The sequence below is a fragment of the Phyllopteryx taeniolatus genome, chromosome 10, assembly GCF_024500385.1.
Source record: "Phyllopteryx taeniolatus isolate TA_2022b chromosome 10, UOR_Ptae_1.2, whole genome shotgun sequence".
In the NCBI taxonomy this organism is placed as follows: domain Eukaryota; kingdom Metazoa; phylum Chordata; class Actinopteri; order Syngnathiformes; family Syngnathidae; genus Phyllopteryx; species Phyllopteryx taeniolatus.
In genome coordinates this window covers 5400922-5422997 of record NC_084511.1, presented here as the reverse complement: position 1 = coordinate 5422997, position 22076 = coordinate 5400922, and the positions used below count along the sequence as shown (strand labels likewise).

General features: G+C 42.2%; 1 protein-coding gene across 1 annotated transcript; it reads right to left on the bottom strand.

The window, feature by feature from the left end:
• Positions 1–10436: 10436 nt before the first annotated feature.
• Positions 10437–20717, bottom strand: LOC133484534 (LON peptidase N-terminal domain and RING finger protein 3-like). The gene is made up of 12 exons (XM_061787285.1): positions 19894–20717; positions 17656–17774; positions 17399–17521; positions 16420–16536; positions 16144–16354; positions 15967–16051; positions 15773–15887; positions 15546–15667; positions 14106–14264; positions 13849–14011; positions 13614–13763; positions 10437–13335 (listed from the first exon to the last, which is right to left on the bottom strand). Exons 1-12 carry the CDS (start codon positions 20594–20596, stop codon positions 13153–13155), a joined length of 2250 nt encoding a protein of 749 aa, XP_061643269.1. The 5' UTR covers positions 20597–20717; the 3' UTR covers positions 10437–13152.
• Between the last annotated feature and the right edge of the window lie 1359 nt (positions 20718–22076).

The window sequence follows — 22076 nt, the reverse complement described above, 5'->3', positions numbered from 1 at the left end:
TAGTTCTGTCATTACCATTGATTTAAAAAAAAAAAAAAAAAAAAAACAACTTTTGGTATCGCAACACCAGTCCAGTTCTAGGGGGACACTATACCAACCCAGGTCTTCACTAAAAGAGGTCCCATCCAAATTCCATCCTCCCTTTATTTAATGATTATTTGAAAGGCTGGAATATTAAATAATTTGATGAAAATACACTGCTGCTCCCTTGCTTAAAAGCAAAAATGTGTGCGTAGACGTGACAATTATCAGATGATTTTTTTTTCCCTTTTATTCATAAGCGTGTACAGTATTTTAGAGCAAAGGGTTATTGTTTGCATAGTGACACAAATGTATTCTTTATATCTCAGTCTGTTGGTGAAAGTATTTTGTTTAAAAAAAGTTTTTGGGTGAGAGACAGGACAAGGATGTAGCAAGACTACTTGGACATGTCAGTTCACGCAGGACAAATCGATATTAATACTCACCATTGACCGGTCAGAGAGACTCTCTCGTAACAATGTTTTGAAAGAGTGGGAAAACTGCGACCAATTCCAAACATTTACTTGATGTTCTTGTCCAGGAGAGGGTGGCAGAAGACCAAAGATAAACACCATCATTCATGAGCAGACCAGTGCTGGAGTGAGCTCATAAACTAAAGCCCTAGTCCTTAAAGAGAGCATAAAATCTGGACTGCGCACCCACAGGCAGAAATTCACCCACGTACGAAATAAAGTCACATAAATGTGAAGAAGAACCAAAGCAAAATTTGTTGTTACTGTAATCGAAGAGGCAAAAAGGAATGGCGGGGAAGCCTGTCAAATTTTAAATAAACTACTAGGCAAAAATAAAAATCAAGATAGCTATACCCTAGAACTCAAAGTAAATGTTGTTTTAATTACACTCTACTGTGTAGAGCAGTGTTTTTAATGAATACTTTTTAAACCGTGTAACAGAAATAAGTAATCTATTCGCTCCCTCCGGTGTCTTACCCAATCCATTTGTGTGTACCAAGCCCATCTTTGAACTGGAGGAAATCACTGAGGCTGAGGTAATGAAGAGCATTACTGCACTGAAGAGCTCAAAGCCCAGGGATGCTTATGACTTGGATATTGATTTCATTAAAAAAAAAAAAAAAACATTCTGATGCCCTGATTTAACCAATTACTAAGTTAGTAAACCAATCACTCAGTACCAAGGAAGTGCCATCATTCTGGAAGGTAGCCACGGCAACACTCATTTTTAAATCTGGAAATAAACAGTGCTAGCCAACTATAGGCCAAATCAAATAGCATCCTCAATATCAAAATTTGCTGAGAAGTGGGTCACAAACCTCATGATCAAACATCTAGACAAAGGTCTCACCCCACTCCAGTCCATGCAATTTGGTTTCCATTCTTATCACTGTACCGAGTCAGCAAACTGTATGTTTTTGAAAATTTTATGGGCATGTTTGATATAAGCTTTGTGTATAGGTGCTGTGTCCCTGGACCTCAAAAAAGGATTTGACACCATTGAACATCAAGCCTTCTTAACAAAGCTAAAATACTTTTATTTTTCTGCAGACACCATGCAATGTTTTACATCATACTTATCAAATAGAAAACAGTGTGTAGTCGTCAATAGTATCAAGTCCCCTTATCTTGAGAACCCAGTGGGAGTTACACAAGAATCTATCCTTGGCCCATTGCTTTTCTTCATTATACATTAATGACCTGCCTGATATCTATCCAGGGCTCCACGTACAGATGTTTGCTGATGACGCAGTCATAGTAATTCAGGGCAAAAACATCAAGGACATAACATCTTGTCTCACAGATGCGCTGCATGAGATCCAACACTGGCTAAACAACAGATGCCTATTGCTAAATAAAAAAAAAAAAAAAACTATGCATAAAGTTCAGTAACCGACTGCTAGATATCCAAAGGGCAAATGTGTTTCTTACAACACAAGTACCTCCGAGTCATTCTCAGATATGGTTGCTGCAGCACTTAGATGTGAGGAGCTAATGAAGTTTGTGGATATTTGTGGTACATTTCAAGCATCCAGTGCAGATTGTGAAAGAGGCTTTAGTTTAGTGAATCATATCAAATCATCTCTGGGGCTGCGGCGGGTCTTGGATGGGGTTTTTGCTGTTAGGTTTTTTGCTATCTGGCCTCCAGATTTTAATGCACCACACCACTCGGGGGGGGGGGGCACTGATACACAGGGTAGGGCCAATGACTGCCAGTCGGGGACCTGGCAGTCATAGTAACAGGGGGTAGGTGGGTTTTTACGACTTTTGGGGGACTTTTTCACTGGGTGTGGGGCCACTCACTTATTGTGACAAATAACTCATGAATATGCAAATTGCTTGGGTATCGCCTCACTCACACGCTGGTCCTATAGACATTTCTAATTTATATAGCCACTCCCACTACATTTCAGTTGTACAGATGGGTTCATGACCCTTGTCCTACATGCTTCCTCTCCTGTTCTTGTCCTGTCCTGTCCTTCCCTCACAGGGTGGAGCACTACTGCCCGGGTACGTATATAATGATTTACTTTCCTCATCTTGTTTACAGTGCTTTGTCTTTTGTTTTTTCTTTTCTCACTCCCCTCTAGAAACCTTGTTCTGTTTGACTAATCGACTCTGATTCTCAATAAATATCCATTATAATATGAAGAAACCACAGCGGCAGCTTAAAAAGTCTGCTGTGACACAGTAAAACTGTTCTGCCATAAAAGGTATACAGATCCTCCATTCTGCTTGACCTAACAGCCGAACAGGACACACACAAAAAAAAGTCCCTAATCATCGCCTCCATGGCCGTTCTGTTGCCAGATTACTATGACAAATAATGCGTGAACAACAATTGTGTGCTAACGAGAATTTTATTCATTATCAAATTTGGGTTAGGAGGACACATAGCACACGTAACTGCAGTAATGCCTGTCGGAATGAGAGGGGCACTGAGAAAGTATCTTCAAATGCAATAAAAGCACAAGATGAATAGCAACAGTGAAACAGAAATGCATAATTGTTTGTAGGCAGATGACGACATTGCGGCATCTTACAACTGTACTGTGGAGATATAATATGACCGGCTCATTGAAGGATAATTCTGAGTGATATTTATAATCATTTGTATTTGTTTCTATGCCCTTCCCTGGTCATCCATCAATCCATCCATCCCTCACACGGGTTACGGCGTGCTGGAGCCTATCCCAGGTTTCTTCGGGAGCCTATCCCAGGTTTCTTCACCCTGAACTGGTCGCCAGCCAATCGCAGAGCACATACAAACAAACACCCATTCGCACTCACATTCACACCTACGGGCAATTTAGAGTCTTCACTTAACCTAACATGCATGTTTTTGGGATCTGGGAGGAAACCGGAGTACCCGGAGAAACCCCACACAGGCACGGGGAGAACATGCAAACTCCACAAAGGCGGGACCGGGCCTTGAACCCCGGTCTTCAGAACTGTGAGGCAGATGTGCTGACCCTCCTCTCCAGCACCCCTGAATAGACCTTACCAGGGAGGCTGAGGAGTGGGATCCCCCTATAGTTGGAAAACACCCTCCGATCCCCCTTCTTAAAAGGGGGGACCACCACCCCAGTCTGCCAATCCAGAGGTACTGTCCCCGATGTCCACGCGATGTTGCAGAGGCTTGTCAACCAGGACAGACCCACAACATCCAGAGGCTTTAAGAATTGCAGGCGAATCTCATCCACAGAGGAGCTTTTTAACCACCTCAGTGACCTCAACCCCAGAGATAGGAGAGCCCGCCTCAGATACCCCAGACTCTGCTTCCTCTTGGGAAGGCGTGTCGGTGGAATTGAGGAGGTCTTCGAAGTATTCTCCCCACCGGCTCACAACGTCCCGAGTCGAGGTCAGCAGCGCCCCATCCCCACTATACACAGTGTTGGTGGTGCACTGCTTCCCCCTCCTGAGACGCCGGATGGTTGACCAGAATTTCCTCGAAGCCGTCCGGAAGTCTTTCTCCATGTCCTCACCGAACTCCTCCCATGCCCGAGTTTTTGCTTCAGCGACCACCAAAGCTGCATTCCACTTGGCCAGCCGGTACCCATCAGCTGCCTCAGGAGTCCCACAGACCAAGAAGGCCTGACAGTACTCCTTCTTCAGCTTGACGGCATCCCTCACCGCTGGCGTCCATCAACGGGTTCGGGGATTGTTGCCACGACGGGCACCGACCACCTTACGGCCACAGCTCCGGTCGGCCGCGTCAATAATGGAGGCGTGGAACATGGTCCACTCGGACTCAATTTCCCCCACCTCCCGCGGGACGTGGGTGAAGTTCTGCCGGAGGTGGGAGTTGAAACTCCTTCTGACGGGATTCTGCCAAACATTCCCAGCAGACCCTCACGATAAATTTGGGCCTGCCAGGTCAGACCGGCATCTTCCCCCACCATCGGAGCCAACTCACCACAAGGTGGTGATCAGTTGACAGCTCCGCCCCTCTCTTCACCTGAGTGTCCAAGTCATGCGGCCGCAAGTCCGATGACATGACCACAAAGTTGATCATTGAACTACGACCTCGGGCGTCTTGGTAGCAAGTGCACATGTGGACACCCTTATGCTTGAACATTGTGTTCGTTATGGTCAATCCGTGATGAGCACAGAAGTCCAATAACAGAACACCGCTCGGATTCTGATCGGGGGGGCCGTTCCTCCTAATCAGGCCCTCCCAGGTCTCACTGTCATTGCCCAGATGAGCATTGAATGCACCAGCAAAACAATGGAGTCCCCAGCGGGAGCGCTCTCCAGCACCCCTTCCAAGGGTGGGTAGTCTGAACTGCCATTTAGTGCATAGGCACAAACAACAGTTAGGACCCGTCCCCTCACCCGTCCCCCCACCTCTCGTCTACCCGGGTGAACCCCAATGTACAGGCGCCAAGTCAGGGGGCAATAAGTATACCCACAGGTGCTCGGCAACTCTCACTGTGGGCAACTCCAGAGTGGAAGAGACTTTAACCGCTCTCAAGAGGACTGGTACCAGAGCCCAAGCCGTGTGTGGAGGGGAGCCCAACTATATCTAGTCTGAACTTCTCAACCTCACACACCACCTCGGGCTCCTTCCCTGCCAAAGAGGTGACATTCCAGGTCCCTAGAGCCAGGTTCTGCAGCTGGGGATCGGATCGCCAAGGCTCACATTGCACCTGACCCCTTTGGCCCCTCCCACAGGTGGTGAGCCCATGGGAAGGGGGTCACACGTTAACCTTTCGGGCTGTGCCCCATGGGCGCAGGCCCGGCCACCAGTCGCTCGCCTTCGAGCCCCACCTCCAGGCCTGGCTCCAGAGGGGGGCCCCGGTGACCCGTGTCCGGGCAAGGGAAAACGTATTCCTCTGTTTTCAATCATCATAGGGGTCTTTTGAGCTGTGCTTTGTCTGGTCCCTCACCTAGGACCTGTTTCCCATGGGTGACCCTGCCAGGGGCATAAACCCCCAGACAACTTAGCTCCTAGGATCATTGAGACACACAAACCCCTCAGCCACGAAAAGGTGACAGCTCAAGGAGGGGGATAAAACCATGCAATTGGCATATTCATAGACCGCATCGGTCATGGTATATTACTCACTGAGTTGGAGAAAATCGGATTCAGGGGCATTGTCTTGGAATGGAGTAAGGATTATTTGGATGGGCGACAGCAACTTGTGATTATTGATAATCATCATGTTTGGATATTATTTGTGGTTCCCCCCAGAGGATGGTATTGGGACCCAAATATTCATTGTATATGTCAATGACATTTGTAATGTAGGCTACTAGACACAATGAATATGGAACTTTTTGCTGATGACAGAAGCATTTTTGTTCAGGTGATGATCTAAGTCAATTAAAGCAAGCAATAGACAAGGAACTGAATGAACATGATTAAAATTTGTTTAGATTATAATAAACTTAAATTATCACTAAATCCGTCCATCTATCCATTTACTTATACCAGCTATCTTCGGGGTACACCCTGAACCGGTCGCCAGCCAATCGCAGTGCGCATAGAAACAAACAACCATTCGCACTCACATTCACACCTACAGGCAATTTAGAGTCTTCAATCAACCTACCATGCATGTTTTCGGGATGTGGGAGGAAACCAGAGTGCCCAGAGAAAACCCACCCAGGCACAGGGAGAACATACAAACTCCACACAGGCAGGGCTGGGATTTGAATCCCAGTCCTCAGAACTGTTAGGCAGATGTGCTAACCAGTTGGCCACCGTCCGTCTCACACTATCACGAAATATGAAAAAAAAAAATGTTACTATTTGGAAATGACACAATAGATACTCTTTCATTCATTCATCTTCCATTCCGCTTATCCTCATTAGGGTCACGGGCGTGCTGGAGCCTATCCCAGCTAACTTCGGGCGAGAGGCGAGGTACTTCCTGAACTGGTCGCCAGCCAATTGCAGGGCACATGAAAACAAACAACCATTCACACCTACAGGCAATTTAGAGTCTCAATTAATCTACCACACATGTTTTTGGGATGTGGGAGGAAAACAGAGTACCCGGGGAAAACCCACGCAGGCACGGGGAGAACATGGAAACTCCACACAGGCGGGGCCGGGATTTGAACCGCAGTCCTCAGAACTGTGAGGTAGATGTGCTCACCAGTCGGCCACCGCATGTGACATACAGTATGTGACATACAGTACGTGAATACTTTGTGTACGAATGTATTGGACCACAATTCTTGATTATTCTTGACATGATTATTGATTTGTTTTAGATAATGGTGATGGGGTAGAATCCAAATAAGTTTAACTTTTCTTCACTCAATCAATCAACTTCAATCAATCAATTAATCAATCAATCAATCAACCAATCAAAACAGACAACATGCTTGCTTGACACTCTCCCTGGGAAACTTGTTAAAGAACTGTTTTCAATTCTATGACCTTCGATTGTAGAGGTTATTGATTTAGCCCTTTCCTCCGGCATAGTACCTGCAGCTTTTAAGACTGCTGTTATTAGATCCTTACTTAAAATACCCAACATTGAACCTGAGTTTTAGCAACTATTGGCCAGTACCAGAGCTGCCATTTTCTCCAAAATTCTTGAAAAATTGTAGCACTACAGCTTCATCACTGCCAGCCATCCCAGTCAACATGGATATTTGACTTCTAAAGTCGTCAATGGCAGTGAATGTGTTTAATGATCACATGGCTTCTGGCAGTGTTCTTGTCTGTGGATAAATAAATATCCACAATCCATCACTTCAAATCTATCTTGTGGTACTCCATACATACAAATTTGTGGGTTACTGTGTGTGAGACTATTTGTCCATCTAATCCTTTAGAGGGCCACATAAACTTCCCAGATGTATTTTTTTTTTTTGGGTGAGTTAGGTAACGCTGCCATTGCTGCCCTACTTTTGCTCTACACAACATCTCACACACACACGCAACTCCAAACCGGACCAGTCATGATGGACGATGTGCATGTGTGCCAAGTATCCATGGAGATGACTGTGAGGTGCAGACCTTCTCATTTACAGGTTATATAACCTATAATAACAATCTTGGCCAGCATCGTCAACCCAGAGGTAAGGAGACAACAGTTGGGGGGCATTAACACCAAACTATCTGACACATTTGAGTGTTAAAAAAGTGGATGAAAAGTGTAGTTCACAAAGATCCATTGGTAATCATTTAGTCGTCTCACTGTGTCTAAGTAGTAGCAGAGGATAAATTGGGCCTCAGTGGCTTGGGACTGCTCATAAATTCACAAAGACATTATAAATTTGTGGCTATGAACATAACTGTACAATGACAACCTTTGTCTGGTTAAAGTCACAGCCGATCCTTCCGAGATGGACCAATGGTCCCAATTTAATTGGATCACATCCTCATCGCACACATAAAATCTTTGAAAATGCCCTGCTACATATTCTGAATGACAGTCCTGTTGTGCATTACGTTTAATTTGAAATTAAGTATTGAAAAACGATTTTCAAGAACAAAAACATTTATTAACATTATAAACACTATTAACATCGCTCCTCTGCTTCACCATGTGGTGTGAAACACAGTGTAAATTGCATTTCCCATTAAGAGATTACAATTTGTATCGTTAATATTAGTGAATCGTGATATTTTAATGTCATCTTTTTCTTATTTGTGCTGATGACTTGAGCATTTAAAATGGCAACATGGCAACACCTGTCATCTTGCACTTATACTGTTCTAATTTGGACATTTATTATTTTAGTTGAAAATATGATTTAATGTACAACCTTAACCTAACCCTGAGAGGAGTTTATTATTGACTTATAAGTGAGTGTTTGTGTGCCTCCAGGAAAAAAAAAAAACATGCTTAAATGCTCATATTGTAGAATTACATTTGACCTCCTTCTTTGCAACTTTTTGTAATGTTTTTGTCTCTCGCCCTCATTGACTGACCTACATTTACCATGCTTGCATAAACTCCTCCTGTCCAGCTTTGCGCCCCTATTATTCAGCTGCACAAGCGCGAGTGTATTTTCAGCAGTTGAGGTATTTTAGTGGTGTGAGATGTAACTTGATCCATTCTTGATTTCCTCTCATCTGTGAACACACATACACTCTACAAGCTGTGGAGATGCACTGGAACTATTGCTCGGTACAGGGATGAGAGGAACGTGGTGTTACTTGGACTTTTTGAGGACGCTGACCTCGGTGTTATCTGACTCCTTTAATAGCTGCATAAGATGTTGTGTTGGGACAAGACTGTCTGGTGTCTGACAAAAAAAGTACATAACATAGTCAAATCTTGAGACACATCTTAATTAAAGAATTAATTACCCCGCCTCTCGCACAAAATCATTTGGCTCCAGCTCAACTGTGACCCTAATAAGGACAAATCGTATAGAAAATGGATAGGTTGTTGGTAATAGGGTAAATAAAATGTGATATGTTTTGCGTTATTAAGACACGCTAATAAAATGGGGGGAAATATATAGCTTCCTTTAAACCTTAATGATGAATGACATTCATTTCAAAATGTCATATTAAATTGCACGTTAAACTTTGTTTTCCCGAGTTCAGACAACAGCGGAGGTTTTAAATAATTGATCGAAATTAATGATGCAACCAGTAATGTGAACTGTTCCCATTTAGGAAGCTTAGCCAACCTTTTAGAATACAAACAAAAGAGACGTCACACTCATTGTGCAAGAGGAACACGTCTTTTTTTTTTTTCCAAACAATGAGGCTTCCTCCGAATTCACTTTGGCTAACTTATTACATATTGAACTTTCCATTACATACAGACAACATTACACGATGTCAAAGCTTATTTTGTATACTGTTGGTTTCTGATTGATTCATTCATTTATTTTCCGTACCACTTCTCCTCACTAGGGTCACGAGCGTGCTTGGAGCCTATCCCAGCTAACTCTGGGCAAGAGGCGGGGTACACCCTGAAATGGTTGCAAGCCAATCGCAGGGCACATAGAAACAAACACCCATTCACACCTATGGGCAATTTAAAGTCTCCAGTTAACCTACCATGCATGTTTTTGGGATGTGGGAGGAAACGGGAGTACCCGGAGAAAACCCCCCCAGAACATGCAAACTCCACAAAGGCAGGGCAGGGGATTCAACCCCAATCCTCAGAACGGTGAGGCAGATGTGCTAACCAGTCGTCCACCGTGCCGGCTGGTTGTGATTTAAACAACATAAAATCCAAGGATCAGACCAGTTATAATACCAAAATATTGGACTGCAGGCACGTGCACATATAAATCCTTAGTGGTCTCCAGCACCAGCCCCTTTTGCCTTGGATAGGAAAGGTGTTCTTTTCCTGGAGCCAATGTTTTTCTTCATTCGCCAGTACTTAAATTTTAAAAACGACTTCCTCTGTCATCAATTCCCCCAAAAGTGATTTGCACACTGCTGGCTGATTCTAAGTGCTACTCAGGGGAACCATGACTATCACCACAGAGATTTGCATTTGCATTGCTTGCTGTTATCATGTGCATGATGAGACTTATTATCACATTGCCAGTTTGACAGTACAAGGACATTTATTGGGACTTTCACAACCTTTAAACATCCAGTTTACTTGACAGTCAGACAAATGCAATATATCTTAACAGTAAACAAAAGGAAGCAGCAAAAAGTTTAACTGACATCTTTATAACCTTCGTCTAGATCGTTTTTTTTTTGTGCAGTAAGCTTCTTTGAACCCGCCAGTTTCAAAGGAAGCATTGTTTGTTACTTTCCAAATATGCTTACGTTTTACTTAGGTGTACATAAACATACATAAAGCTCCTTAGCTCATTTTAACATTGATTTAAAAAATGAAAAGGAAAAAAAAGAAAACAGGGGAAATGTTAAACCTACTTGGTCACTATCCACCTGTGATTTTCCAGCACTTGAAACAGTCAAAAGTTACTAGTTGTGATTTTTAGGGCAGAGTTAGGTTTAGTTACGCTCAAAATTGAACAAAGCCAGTCCTTGATTAAAGCTGATTTTTGTATTTTTTATTTGTCCGTTTCTGGATTTTTGGAGTGATCATTCCATTTACCATTTTACATGATTGCATTGCTACATGCCAGACGATCAACATCAATGCAATAAAAAAAAATTGATTCAGTGTTCAGCGCAGGATGCACTGAAATTAAAGATGCATGGTATCAGTCTAAAATGATCTTAACATAATTCAACAAACCCCCAAATTCTGCCCAAACATTATACCACATTCCAGTTTCTACATAATAGGAAGAAGTCCAACTTAAGGCACTAGAACTGCTGTCAATGGAAGATGTTTTGTTTACACTATTCAGGCAAATGCATCTCAAGCTTCACCTTTTAAGCTTACAAATAACAACATGGGCTACATTATTTTTTCAGTCATTATCATCTATTAAAAAAGTATCATTACAATTACAATTGGGTGAAACACATACGTTTACAAATATGTTTAGAATGTTTTTACACTGCAGGTGTAATTACATTTGACTTTGGCCCAACAACGATTATTATACAGTATTTGCTGAATTGTGGAGGCAAATATTCCAAACGTTAATTCAGACATACAGTAATAACCTCCAATTCTTTTCCACCACTGATCCCGAAACATTTCATTACCTCAAATGTTGTTGTGTTAAAATATCAAATACATTACAGAAGTAGCTACTCCAATGTAGATAAATGGACATACAAAATTAGGTGATTAATTAAATGTGACATCTCTGTACTATTGCATATGACATCATGAGAGCCTGTGAAATGATTAAACGGACAAAACCTTAACAGAAACTCAAATTCACACTTGTATACAAAAACAATTTTCAAGGCAAAGCTCTCTACTGTCTTTAAACAAGACAACAATCAACAAGGCATGGCAATTTTCTCCAAAATGTATTTTTGGAATAGCCAAAATGTATCCCTTTAACTGTATTTGATTTCAATTTACACATTTGTATTATTTCTTTAAAAAACACACACACTAAAACGCACTGTTTTTTCCCCCATGCATTCACAACACTGACTTTTAAATGGATTTTTTTTTTTTTAAAGAGAAGACTTCATCCTTTGCAATTATTTAATTCTATGGAAGTTATTTTCTCTACTGTGGGCGGAAGTACCAAATAAACACTGTCTTAAATAATCAATGTTCAACTGAAAGGTATGTTTTGGAGAAGAGCAACAATGTAAGAATTTTTTTGTTTGTTTTTTTTTTATTTGGGTTTTTCCTCCCCACACTGGTACAGCATGTATTATGGCTGACCTTCGGAGGTGTCTAATACAAAAATAATCCTGTAGAAAATGAGCCTCTCTTCAACAAATGTAAACAATGTCACTGCTTGCATAAATAATGAAACAAATAAATAATGGAGAAAAAGCAAAATGTCACATTTCAAAAAAACGAGTAAAACAGTCAAATCAATTAGAAATAGTGCAACACAGATTACAAAGTAGCAAAAAGCACACCTCTTATCATATGTGCCGCTACTTGGTGCTGTTTTTTTGTTTGTTTGTTTATGTTTGTTTTTGTGAAGTTTCATTTGAGAGATGTCAAATCAATACTTTCTCAATCCTAATTCGCTTGATTGCAGTCAGTGCATTTAAAGAAAATGTATACGTTTGGTCTCTCACAGAATAAGTACACTTAGAAAGATGAATTGCTTAGCAAATGTATTAGACCCTGCTGTTGGCTGGCGACCAGTTCAGGGTGTACCCCGCCCATTGCCCAAAGTCAGATGGGATAGGATGCAGCACGCCCGCTACCCGAGTGCGGAGAAGCAGTACCACCAAATAAGATTATTTTAAATTTGTTAGTCTGTAATGGGTAACACACCAGTTAAATAGCTCTTTAACCAAAATCTAAATTTGAATGCTAAAATATAGTTATTGTTATCTGTGTGTGTGTGTGAGAGCGAGAGAGAGCGAGAGAGAGCGCGAACACATTCACTTCACAGTCCTGAACAGAAATATTAGTTCAAGTAGTTGAGGCCCAGTGAGTAGGCTCAAATGTGGGTATAAAACGTTGCAACTTTCTGCAAAATTCCTCATTCCCATTCAAAATAGTAAAATACAGAGCTGACTGAAAATGAAAGCGTCCGCACTAAAGCGCTTCATGATGCTAGTGCTTGTTCATTTTCATGATGGGTGGTATAATAAATTTGTTAAGCACTGTTGATACATACAAACAGTATATGGGGGGGGTTATTTGCTTTAAAGCTGTTAGATAGGCAACTCATTTTGGAGAAAAAGCTAAAGGTATTGCACATTATTGTTCCATTTTTTGTATTATCTCTCATTAAAAAGCACAGAGAACTATAAAAGTGGAGGAGTGCCATGCAGAAAAGGCCAACATATACAGGTACATTGACTTTCATGCTTCCAGGTGGCAACTGGAGCAAGGTTGTGGGTTGTGCGCATTAGCATCATGTAAAATGTAACAAATTGATCATCCTTATAGATCATGAAATATACATCTATTCTGTCTTTACATTGCAAAGAGGAAACAAAGAGAAAGGGTTGCTTTCCAGATGTTGTGAAGAGCCCTCAGATGAATGGAAGTTTAATATAGCGTGAATGACTGTTTTGTTGTTGATGCGTATGTGGATTGTGCTACAACGGGGAACGTGCCATCACATCAAAAGGAAGTCTCAAATAGAAAAACAACAGGTCAACTGCTCATTGGTGATTGGGGGAAGTTGTGGGGGTCAGGTGGGACTATGACCTCTGGCCCACAGCATGTCCCCGATGTCTGCTGCAGGCCATGAAGAGCAGAACTTTGCGGATGCCGCTCAGGCGGTCCTTCAGAGATGTGATGGCCAGGAAAGGCAGCTGGGCTCGGCCCTCTAACGGAAGAACAGCAAGTAGCCACCAACACCAGGATGGACCATTTGGACTGGCCTGGAGGCATGGAGCAAGACATGTAGGATTAGGGGTGCAAAAGGGTGGAACATTTCCATGGGAATTTCCCAAATTCCACATGAGGAATTCATGAGATTTAACTGGCAATTCAGAGTTAAATTTAATGGAAAGGGTTGTTTTTTTTTTTGTTACATCTCCTTGCCCACATGCGATGACATTACAGTACCTTAATTAATTGTCCTGCAAAACTCAATTGGAAAGTCTTTACGTGTGAGCTCACTAGACTGCACTATGGCCAATAGTCTTACTGTACATACCTGAAGTTCAGAGTCTTTCTCAGGTATGGGTCCAAAGTGCCCCTCAATACGTTCCTTCTGCTCCGTTTTCAGGGAGTTGACCCAGACCAGCGCCTGGTCGTACACTGTGTCATGTAAAGACTGCAGCTCCCCCACTGCCAAGCCCTCCACCTACAAGGGAATAATCAATCCATTTTGAGTCCTCTAGCCCTTCAGAAATCTCAGCTATCAGCTTTCGTTGCTCTCCCTTTTTCACCTTGACATCCTCCAGGTACTCGATGTCGGCTGTGTTGTATCCATCTCTCTCGCTGTGTTGGATGACTTTAAATCTCCGCCTGCCGATGGTGTCCACAACTGAGCGCCCGTCAGAGAAGAACGTAACGTCACGAATCTCCAGCAGGCAGCCGTAGTCTGCAAACCTAGTAAGGAGGAGGGGCGGGGGGGTGAAATTAGTATTACACTATCTGGGTGCCTACACAGACAGCCACAAGGGACAGTGTCTGCTGCACCCACCCTTTGAGGTCATCCCCGAGACACATGCCGAAGCAGTTGGTTCCCGTCTCCATGCATCGGCGAATCATCAGTCGGTAGCAGGGCTCAAAGATATGCAGAGGACAGGGCACAGTGGGGAAGGCCATGGTGCACACAAATATCGGCACGTTCTTGTTGAGGCTGAAGAGAGAGAGGCAAAGAGGCACACGTGTTGGCAAATTTGTATTCCTGCCAAGACTGCAGCATGAAGAAAAGAGATTTGCACAACCTTAGAACTGCATGAGCTCTCAGAAATGAAGAGAAATAAAAGTGATTATTTTTAAATACCACTACTATAACCTGACAAATGAATGCTACTTTGTCTAGAAACTTTTTTATGCCTACACTTCCATACATGTTTGAGCCACCAGAGCCAGAATCCAATTCTGAGCCAGAAGACACTGACCTACCAGATTGGTAATTTGTTTCCCTCTCATTTACAAATTAGTCAATAAGAATTAATTTAGCATAATCTAATTTAGCATAATCTAACATTAGCCACTTAACTCCATTTCCACTGCGGTGGATGTCCTTGGAGTGCAGATCACCAGTGAACTAACTGCGTCACTGCACACCACCTACCTGGCAAAAAAAGCCACAACAGCGCCTGCACTTCCTACGCCGATGCAGGCGTGAGTTTCGATAGACTTTCTGTAACCAAATCGTTACATGGCCCCGGCACATGTCAAAAGACAAACCCTCATTAATTGAGAAATAATAATGCACTTTACAATTTTTTTGTAAAAAAAAAAAAAAAAAAAACATTTAAAAATTCACAGATAACAAGGGTTATATTTTAGCATTTAAAATATTTTTTAAAAAAATTAAAAAGCTTTTTTTTTAACCAATACTGTTAATTTAGGAGCGTGGTCAAATACATTTGTTCAGCACTGTAAATTGAATATGAATAATAACAGGATGACTTAGTGAGTCCAGTATATTGTATCTTCATTCATTCTTCTGCTTGACAGATTTATTATGACTAACCAACTGGCCTTTGGCAATAAAACACTGGTTTAAAAATAAAGACCTACTGTATATAACAAGATATAAGGTTACTGATTATACATGGACTTTTGTTTGCTCAGCCCTCTGGCTGGTGATACTTGACACTTTTGAGGGCTAAGAGGTCAATGTGTCATCTCGACAGACGAGCTACAGTGGGCCTGTAGGTCAAACCACAGCACAGGTTACGTCAGTCCAACACCAAGGGCGTGGCCAGGGCAAAGAAAGAGGCACAAGTAGTCATAAAAAATCTCTCCCTGGGGGGGAAAGAGTTAAGTCCATACGTCGGGGAGATCCTAGCTGGCTATGGCCATGTTCAACACATCATAATTGAACATAAGAAGATAAGACTTGCCAGGAGAAGGTGTGGTAGTATAACAAGTGTTATGTCAATGGAGAGGAAGATGTAAAACTTACTTGGAAAGCTCAGCCATCTCCTCGTCGTGGAGTTTCTGTCTTTCCATGAGCTCACACGGAAGATACCTCGCTATGAGGTTTTCCATTAATGCAGTCTTGCAGTATTGTCTTTGGACTAGGTACTGCGGAGGGATGGAGATACTGTTATGAAGATGCTTAGTTTCAGAGGTAAGACAGAAAGACAAAGAGAGGGAAGTCTAATTGCAGCAAACTGGAGGGTCACATACCTCTGACAGCTCTTCTTTGCAGAGTGGACACTTTGGGTTGTGGTCCAGACATCTCTTGAGACACTGAAGACAGAAGGTGTGACCGCACGGTGTCGTCACCGGCTCATAGAGCAATCTGAGTCAAAATGTACAAGACTGACTTTAGCATGTATATAACCCATTGCAAGTGACCCTGGATGTGTAGAGCACCTCACCTCATGCAAAGAGAACATTCCAGATCTGTTGGAGCCAAAATGTCACCAACTGCAGAAGTTAACAGATTGTTCGCCACTGCTGACTCTAAAAGATAAGACTTGAGTTCAGCACTTCATTTTTTTGTGGTGAATTATCACATTAGTCAGTACATAAAGTATATTCGTGTGAGTGCTCACCAGACTTCAATCTTTTGTGTGCAACACTGTTCCCCTTTGCTCCCTGCTCCTCTTCACACTCCTTTGTGATCCTTCGCTTCCGTGCGTGTAGAAGACAGTGGTCCATCTTACTGTCGTCCTGAACTTTGACCTCACTGCAATCCAACCTCCCTGCCCCAGGAGCGGTTGGAGTCACACTCAACTCCAATGGCAGGGGGCCAGGGCCAAAGAGCTGGAAGAAGGACGGGGGAATTGTCACACTTAATCTCAAACCACACGTGCAAACGCTTCTCTTACCTGAGAAGGTGCACTGACACTACTCTTCATGCGTCCTCTAGAGGACACGATGTTGGGAAAGTCAGAGATGTGTTCAGGCACCTGATACGTCACAGGAGCGAAGAGGTCACTGAGAAGCTGAGGAAACAATAATTACAAAAGATCCATTACAAAATACACTATTATTGAATAATTTGCTTGTCACGTTGGTTTAGTGGTGGCTTCGTGCAAGAAACATTCATTTGCAGTCTGGACACAGGGGGTTCTCATTTTCTGTTCCGGCTGGAGTCTCAGAGTCTCCAGAAGTTTCTGATAAAACTACCGAAATTCACTACATTTGTTGCACATTGCTTTTTTTTTTTTTTTTTTCTTTTATTATTATTAAAGTCAGTAGTGGGATTAGAAAAGTGTAAGTATTGCAAAAATGTTGGCAAGTTGACAACAGTGGGTAAGTCGCTCTCTCCATCGCATGCCCTAGCTCCGCATGCACAATGAAACCCTTTACACTAAAAATAATGCTTAGTTTTGATTGTCATAGCAAAGTATTCATTGGACAAATTGTTTATTATTAGGGTTGAGGTCTGCGGTGGTGTTGAACAGCACCACGTCAATGTAAGCTATTTCAAATCATTGTGTTGCTCTCGTGTAGCTGGATATTGTAACCTCATTATCAGAAACACCTTTAATCAGAATCAGAATCCTCTTTATTTGCAAAGTATGTCAAAAACACGCAAAGAATTTGTCTCCGGTAGTTGGAGCCGATCTAGTACGACAATAGAAAGGCATTTGGACAATAATACTTCTGAGACATAAAAACAAAAACACACTCGGGAGAGTCACTGAGCCTCTAGCAATTGAATGGCAAGAGGGAAGAAGCTGTTGGAATGTCTGCTGGTTTGAGTTAGCATTGATCGATCTAACAATCTGACAGTGTCAATAAATTCAATCAATCAATTGATGAAATTAATGAATAACTATGTTTAAAGCAAAGTGCAAATACCTTATTTGCTTCATTCCTGGCCAGTCGACAGTCAGGCTCTATAGAAAGACATAGCAGGTATTCTCTCAATGCTTCTTCAGACCTGCCCAGTGACACCAGAGCCTGTGCCTTACGAACATGACCCTGGTGGCATGAAGAGGTCATTTAAGAAATGTATAAGGAATTAATTCATTAAAAGATGAACAAAAAGTAGAAGCTTATCATAGTGTGTAGCTCCAGTAAAGGTGTGGATTTGTTTCCGAGTTACCAGGTCATACCTTGGACCACAGAGGCATAAGTCTGCAGGCCATCTCAGCATCTCTCAGAGCTTTTTCATAGTGCTTGAGACTGGAGTGGATCTGGGAGCGGTTACTGAACAGTATGTGGTCCGTGGGTGCTGGAAGAGTAGGATAAAAGAAGCAAAATTGGTTTTATTTGAAATAAAAGTGCATAAAGAAGGTGATACGTTTTAATTGCCCGTTTTGTCTGACCAAATGTGTGAGGAAAAAAAATAAATACAAAGTAAATCTATTTTCCTAGCTTTAAGCCTTGGTAAGTAAAGAACGTTTATTTATGTATTTTTAATTCAGAATAAAATTCCAAAGATCATTAGCTGGACCATTAATTATTATACGCGAGTTACTTGTGGTTTTTAAATTCTATGAAAGAATGACTATTTCAAATGGATTAGGTGCCAGATTACGAAACGGCTGCCTTATAAAACCATGCAGCACTATCAAGGTCACCCACATTCTAGGTTTCATAACTATGAAAAACTTATGCAAATGTCACATTTTGCCTAAAGAGTATAGAAGGAGTTAAGCACACATCCCTGGAATATGGCTAAATTCTAAATAAATTAAAAACACAAAGAAACGGCAACAGCAAAAACAAAACATAAAAAAGCCTTTGAAAAAAAATTTAACTATGGGGACCCACATACTGTAGATGTGAATGCACGAGCATCCGTTTTACACACACACACACACACACTCCCAATAACTCACACTAATTATATCTGCAAGACATTGCACTGACTTACATCAATTCCCTGAGGGCTTGCTGCCCTGACTTTACACACACCAGCCAAATGCCTCAGCGCAAAATGGATTTCACATGTGACCTCAATCTAGATCTATAGCACCTTGTGTGCCCTTTGTATTTATGTATTTGTGAAAATGCTTTTCCGAAATGTCAAATAGCTGAGCCTGCACAACAAAGTCATGCAAAACCAGGGAAAGATTCAAATAACCCCCTAAAAAAAATTGCCTGCAGCAGTAGTCTATTTTTAGCAAGTTTTAGTGCTTTCTTCTAGTGGCCCAAGGAGTATTATGCCCAAATTCTTCAACAATATATCAATAACTGCATATCTTGAACCAGTGATTCCCAACCACTGTGCCGAGGCACATTAGCGTACTGTGAGAGATCATCAGGTGTTCTGAGGGAAATTATTCAAATTTTACTTAATTGGTCTGAAAATGATTTGTTCACCAAAAATGTGCCTTGGCTCTATAAAGGTTTGGAAATACTGTGTTAAATAACGTCAATCGTCATTACTAAAAGTCAGGGCGATGTCTTACTTTAATCTTGTGGTTATATCAGCATGTCTGGAGGCCCATTATAGAAGTGAACTTGACCTAGTGAGTATTCCTACTGGTGACCTGCAATAATACCCTTGACCTACATTTGTGTCATTCTCCAATTACACAATGAGTGAGTCAGGGGTGGGCGGAGATGCGCTTACGCAATATTTGGCCCACTGGCCCAACCAACATTAAGCTTGTTATCCAACACGTGGAGACAGAGCATACCCGTCACGTCAACACTCAGACACACACACACACACACACAGTGGAGTGTACTATACACACACTTATGACAAGACATGGTTTCACGGCAGATATTGCAGTGTCTTTTTCTATGCCATCTGTAAATATTTATCTGTATTGTGAACTCCTGAAACCTCCTGTCATGGGAACTTTAATAATAATAATAATAATGAATGAGGCTGTCCGATACAGTTTTCAGACCGAAAACAGCAGGAGTATTCAGTCTTGAGTACTCACTGTTGCAGATAGAGTACCAATACAACTAGTGCTTTTGATACATACAATTTCAATCAACAAAATGACAGATAATTGTGAACAAATAACGATCTTTCTTTCTGACACACATTATGATTTGCCAACTACTGGAAAGGAGGACTTTGGTTGTTGTTGTTTTTTTATTGCCTAAGTATCGGTGACTGGACTGGATTTGGCAGTCTTCACGAGTACCTGCTACCTTGAAATAAGGCCGGTATTGGCCCGATACGTACTTGCCCAACAACAATAATAATAATAGAAAAGGAATTCATAAAAAGATACATATATAAAAATGACTAATAAAAAGACAGCATTAAGCGATTTAAAAAAATAATGTTTTTAAATAAATCACACTTAATATTACCATGGTGTCATGTGATGTTAAAAGTTAGTTTGGGTAAGCAAAACTTTGTCAAAAGACGCAAGACTCACATATGGAGATGGCTTGGTTGTATTTCTCCAGAGCCTCTTGCACCTTCTTTTCAGAGTAAAGGCCGTTGCCCTCCCGTCTCAGCCGGCCGGCCCGGTACACCCTCGGGAACCATTTGGCTAGCAGGTTGCTGAGGACCACGTTGACCCTGTAGCCGTGGACGGCCACCCCGGAGCTGAGCCCGCACTCCTTGCATACGACCTCCGTCTCTTTCTTGTCCTTCTCCAGACACTTTTTACAGAAGCAGTGTCCGCACGACAACGTGACGGGCTCGAACAGCGAGCTCAGACATATGCGGCAGGAGAAGTCTTGGCCCCCGCAACCTGTGGCTCCCGAGCAGGGGCATGCCGTCGCCGCTGCCCCGGCCTCCGCGCCCTCTCTCCGGTCACCCGCGTTGTCCAGCTTGGTGATGGAGGTCAGATAGTCGACGAGGTTGCTCAGGTGCGCGGGTCTCAGTCGCTCCATCTCCGCGGCTTGCCGATACGCAACGAAAGCCTCCGCGAATTTCCCCCCGTATGCGAGCGCGTCCGCCCGCCTCACCGTCAGCTCCTGTCGGCGGCTCGCCACATCCCCCAGAGCCGCGAGCTGGCACTCGTAAATCTCCGCCGCCAGGTCGAAGTTTTTCGCCTGGAAGGCTTCTGCGGCGAGCTGCAGCATACTCTCGCGCTCTGTCCCCATGGCGGCCGGCTTGTTAGAGGGGCTCATGTGCGTGGAGCACCCCGGCTCATGTTCACTGGGAAGCACTGAAAGACGAACGGGGCTCTCTCGGTTGACCCCCGCGAACCAAACGTCTCAGTCAATAGCGCAACAGAGGGAGGAGAGAAGAAGAAGAAGAAGAAAAAAAGGGAGGAAAAAAAACGTTACGTAAAACTTGTGTCATGTGACGCCAGTCAGACGTTCTCATTGGGCAAGCCGGGTTACAAAACAATTTGTCATGTAACACTTCCAGAATGGGAGTGACTGATCTGACCTGCATTCTCGACTCACTGGACGGGATAGGCATATAATAAGGGCCCTGCAAGAATTCAAATGTAGTTACATTTCTCATATATGGAATTATTTGCCTCTTTGCGTCCCAAGCCCCACTGGTTTCTGTGTAATAACCTCCAACAAATGACAACGAACCAAAACCTACCTCCTTCCAATTGAGGTCAGTTGGAAGTTTCCTCTCAACTAACTCAATGAACCCTGTTAATATCAGGTTATTAATAACCTCAGCATCTGTTTTTCAAGTAAACATTTTGTCTTTTTCAAGTCGATGGAAAAAAAAAAAAGTCCAACAAATCTTCATTAGATGCAAACAAACTTGTTGATTTCATTTTCTGAAAACCAGTAAATCCTTGATTTCGAACTATGCTTATTTTTCTTTCGTTTACGTGTTTAATCCTGCAGTGGTCCTTGTCAGAATAAAGGGTATTGTCCTTGTCAGAATAAAGGGTACAGCACATTGGAATAAAAAGGCCTTTGAATTGACTTGATTTGATAATGTACATTGGTTGCACATGATTAAAATCCGGTAAACTAACGTTTAATATTTTCAAAGAGGGGAAAATTATGTCAGTTTACCACATTTTAATCATGCGCAACCGATGAAATGCTACATGATCAAATTAGCTTTCCCCCCCTCCCTCCTTCTTCAGTGTATAAGTCAATGTCTATCCCTCGATTGTACTTCACCAGTGAACTTGGCAGTGTAATGGTATTAGCTGCTGCTTTTCAAACAAACAACGTAGGTTCAATTCCTGGCGAGTGCCAGTCCCGAGCTCAGACAAAGAAATTGGTGTGCTGTATTAGGAAGGGCATATGGTGTTTAAAGAAAAAAACAAAACAAACAGTCAAATAAATCATGAGAGTGACTCACTGTGGGACAAATTGAAAGTCATGAGAACAACAACAGCCTTGTTTTACGAGTTGAATTTGTGACAGAGCTTGTAACATAATGTACTATTGATTTTCCACATTCAAATCAATTGAAATGGGATTAATCCATTCCAGTCCTAAGCACCACTTTTATGTTATGTTTCTAATACAGAAAAAAAAAGCACTGTATTGTTAAATTTAAAAAAATAAAAACGAAATAAACTGGTTTTATGAAGTGTAATTATGCCAATATAATTCCAATAAAATTGGGATGCTGTGTTAAACAAATAAAAACAGAATACTGTCATGGGTGTGTGTTCCGGTT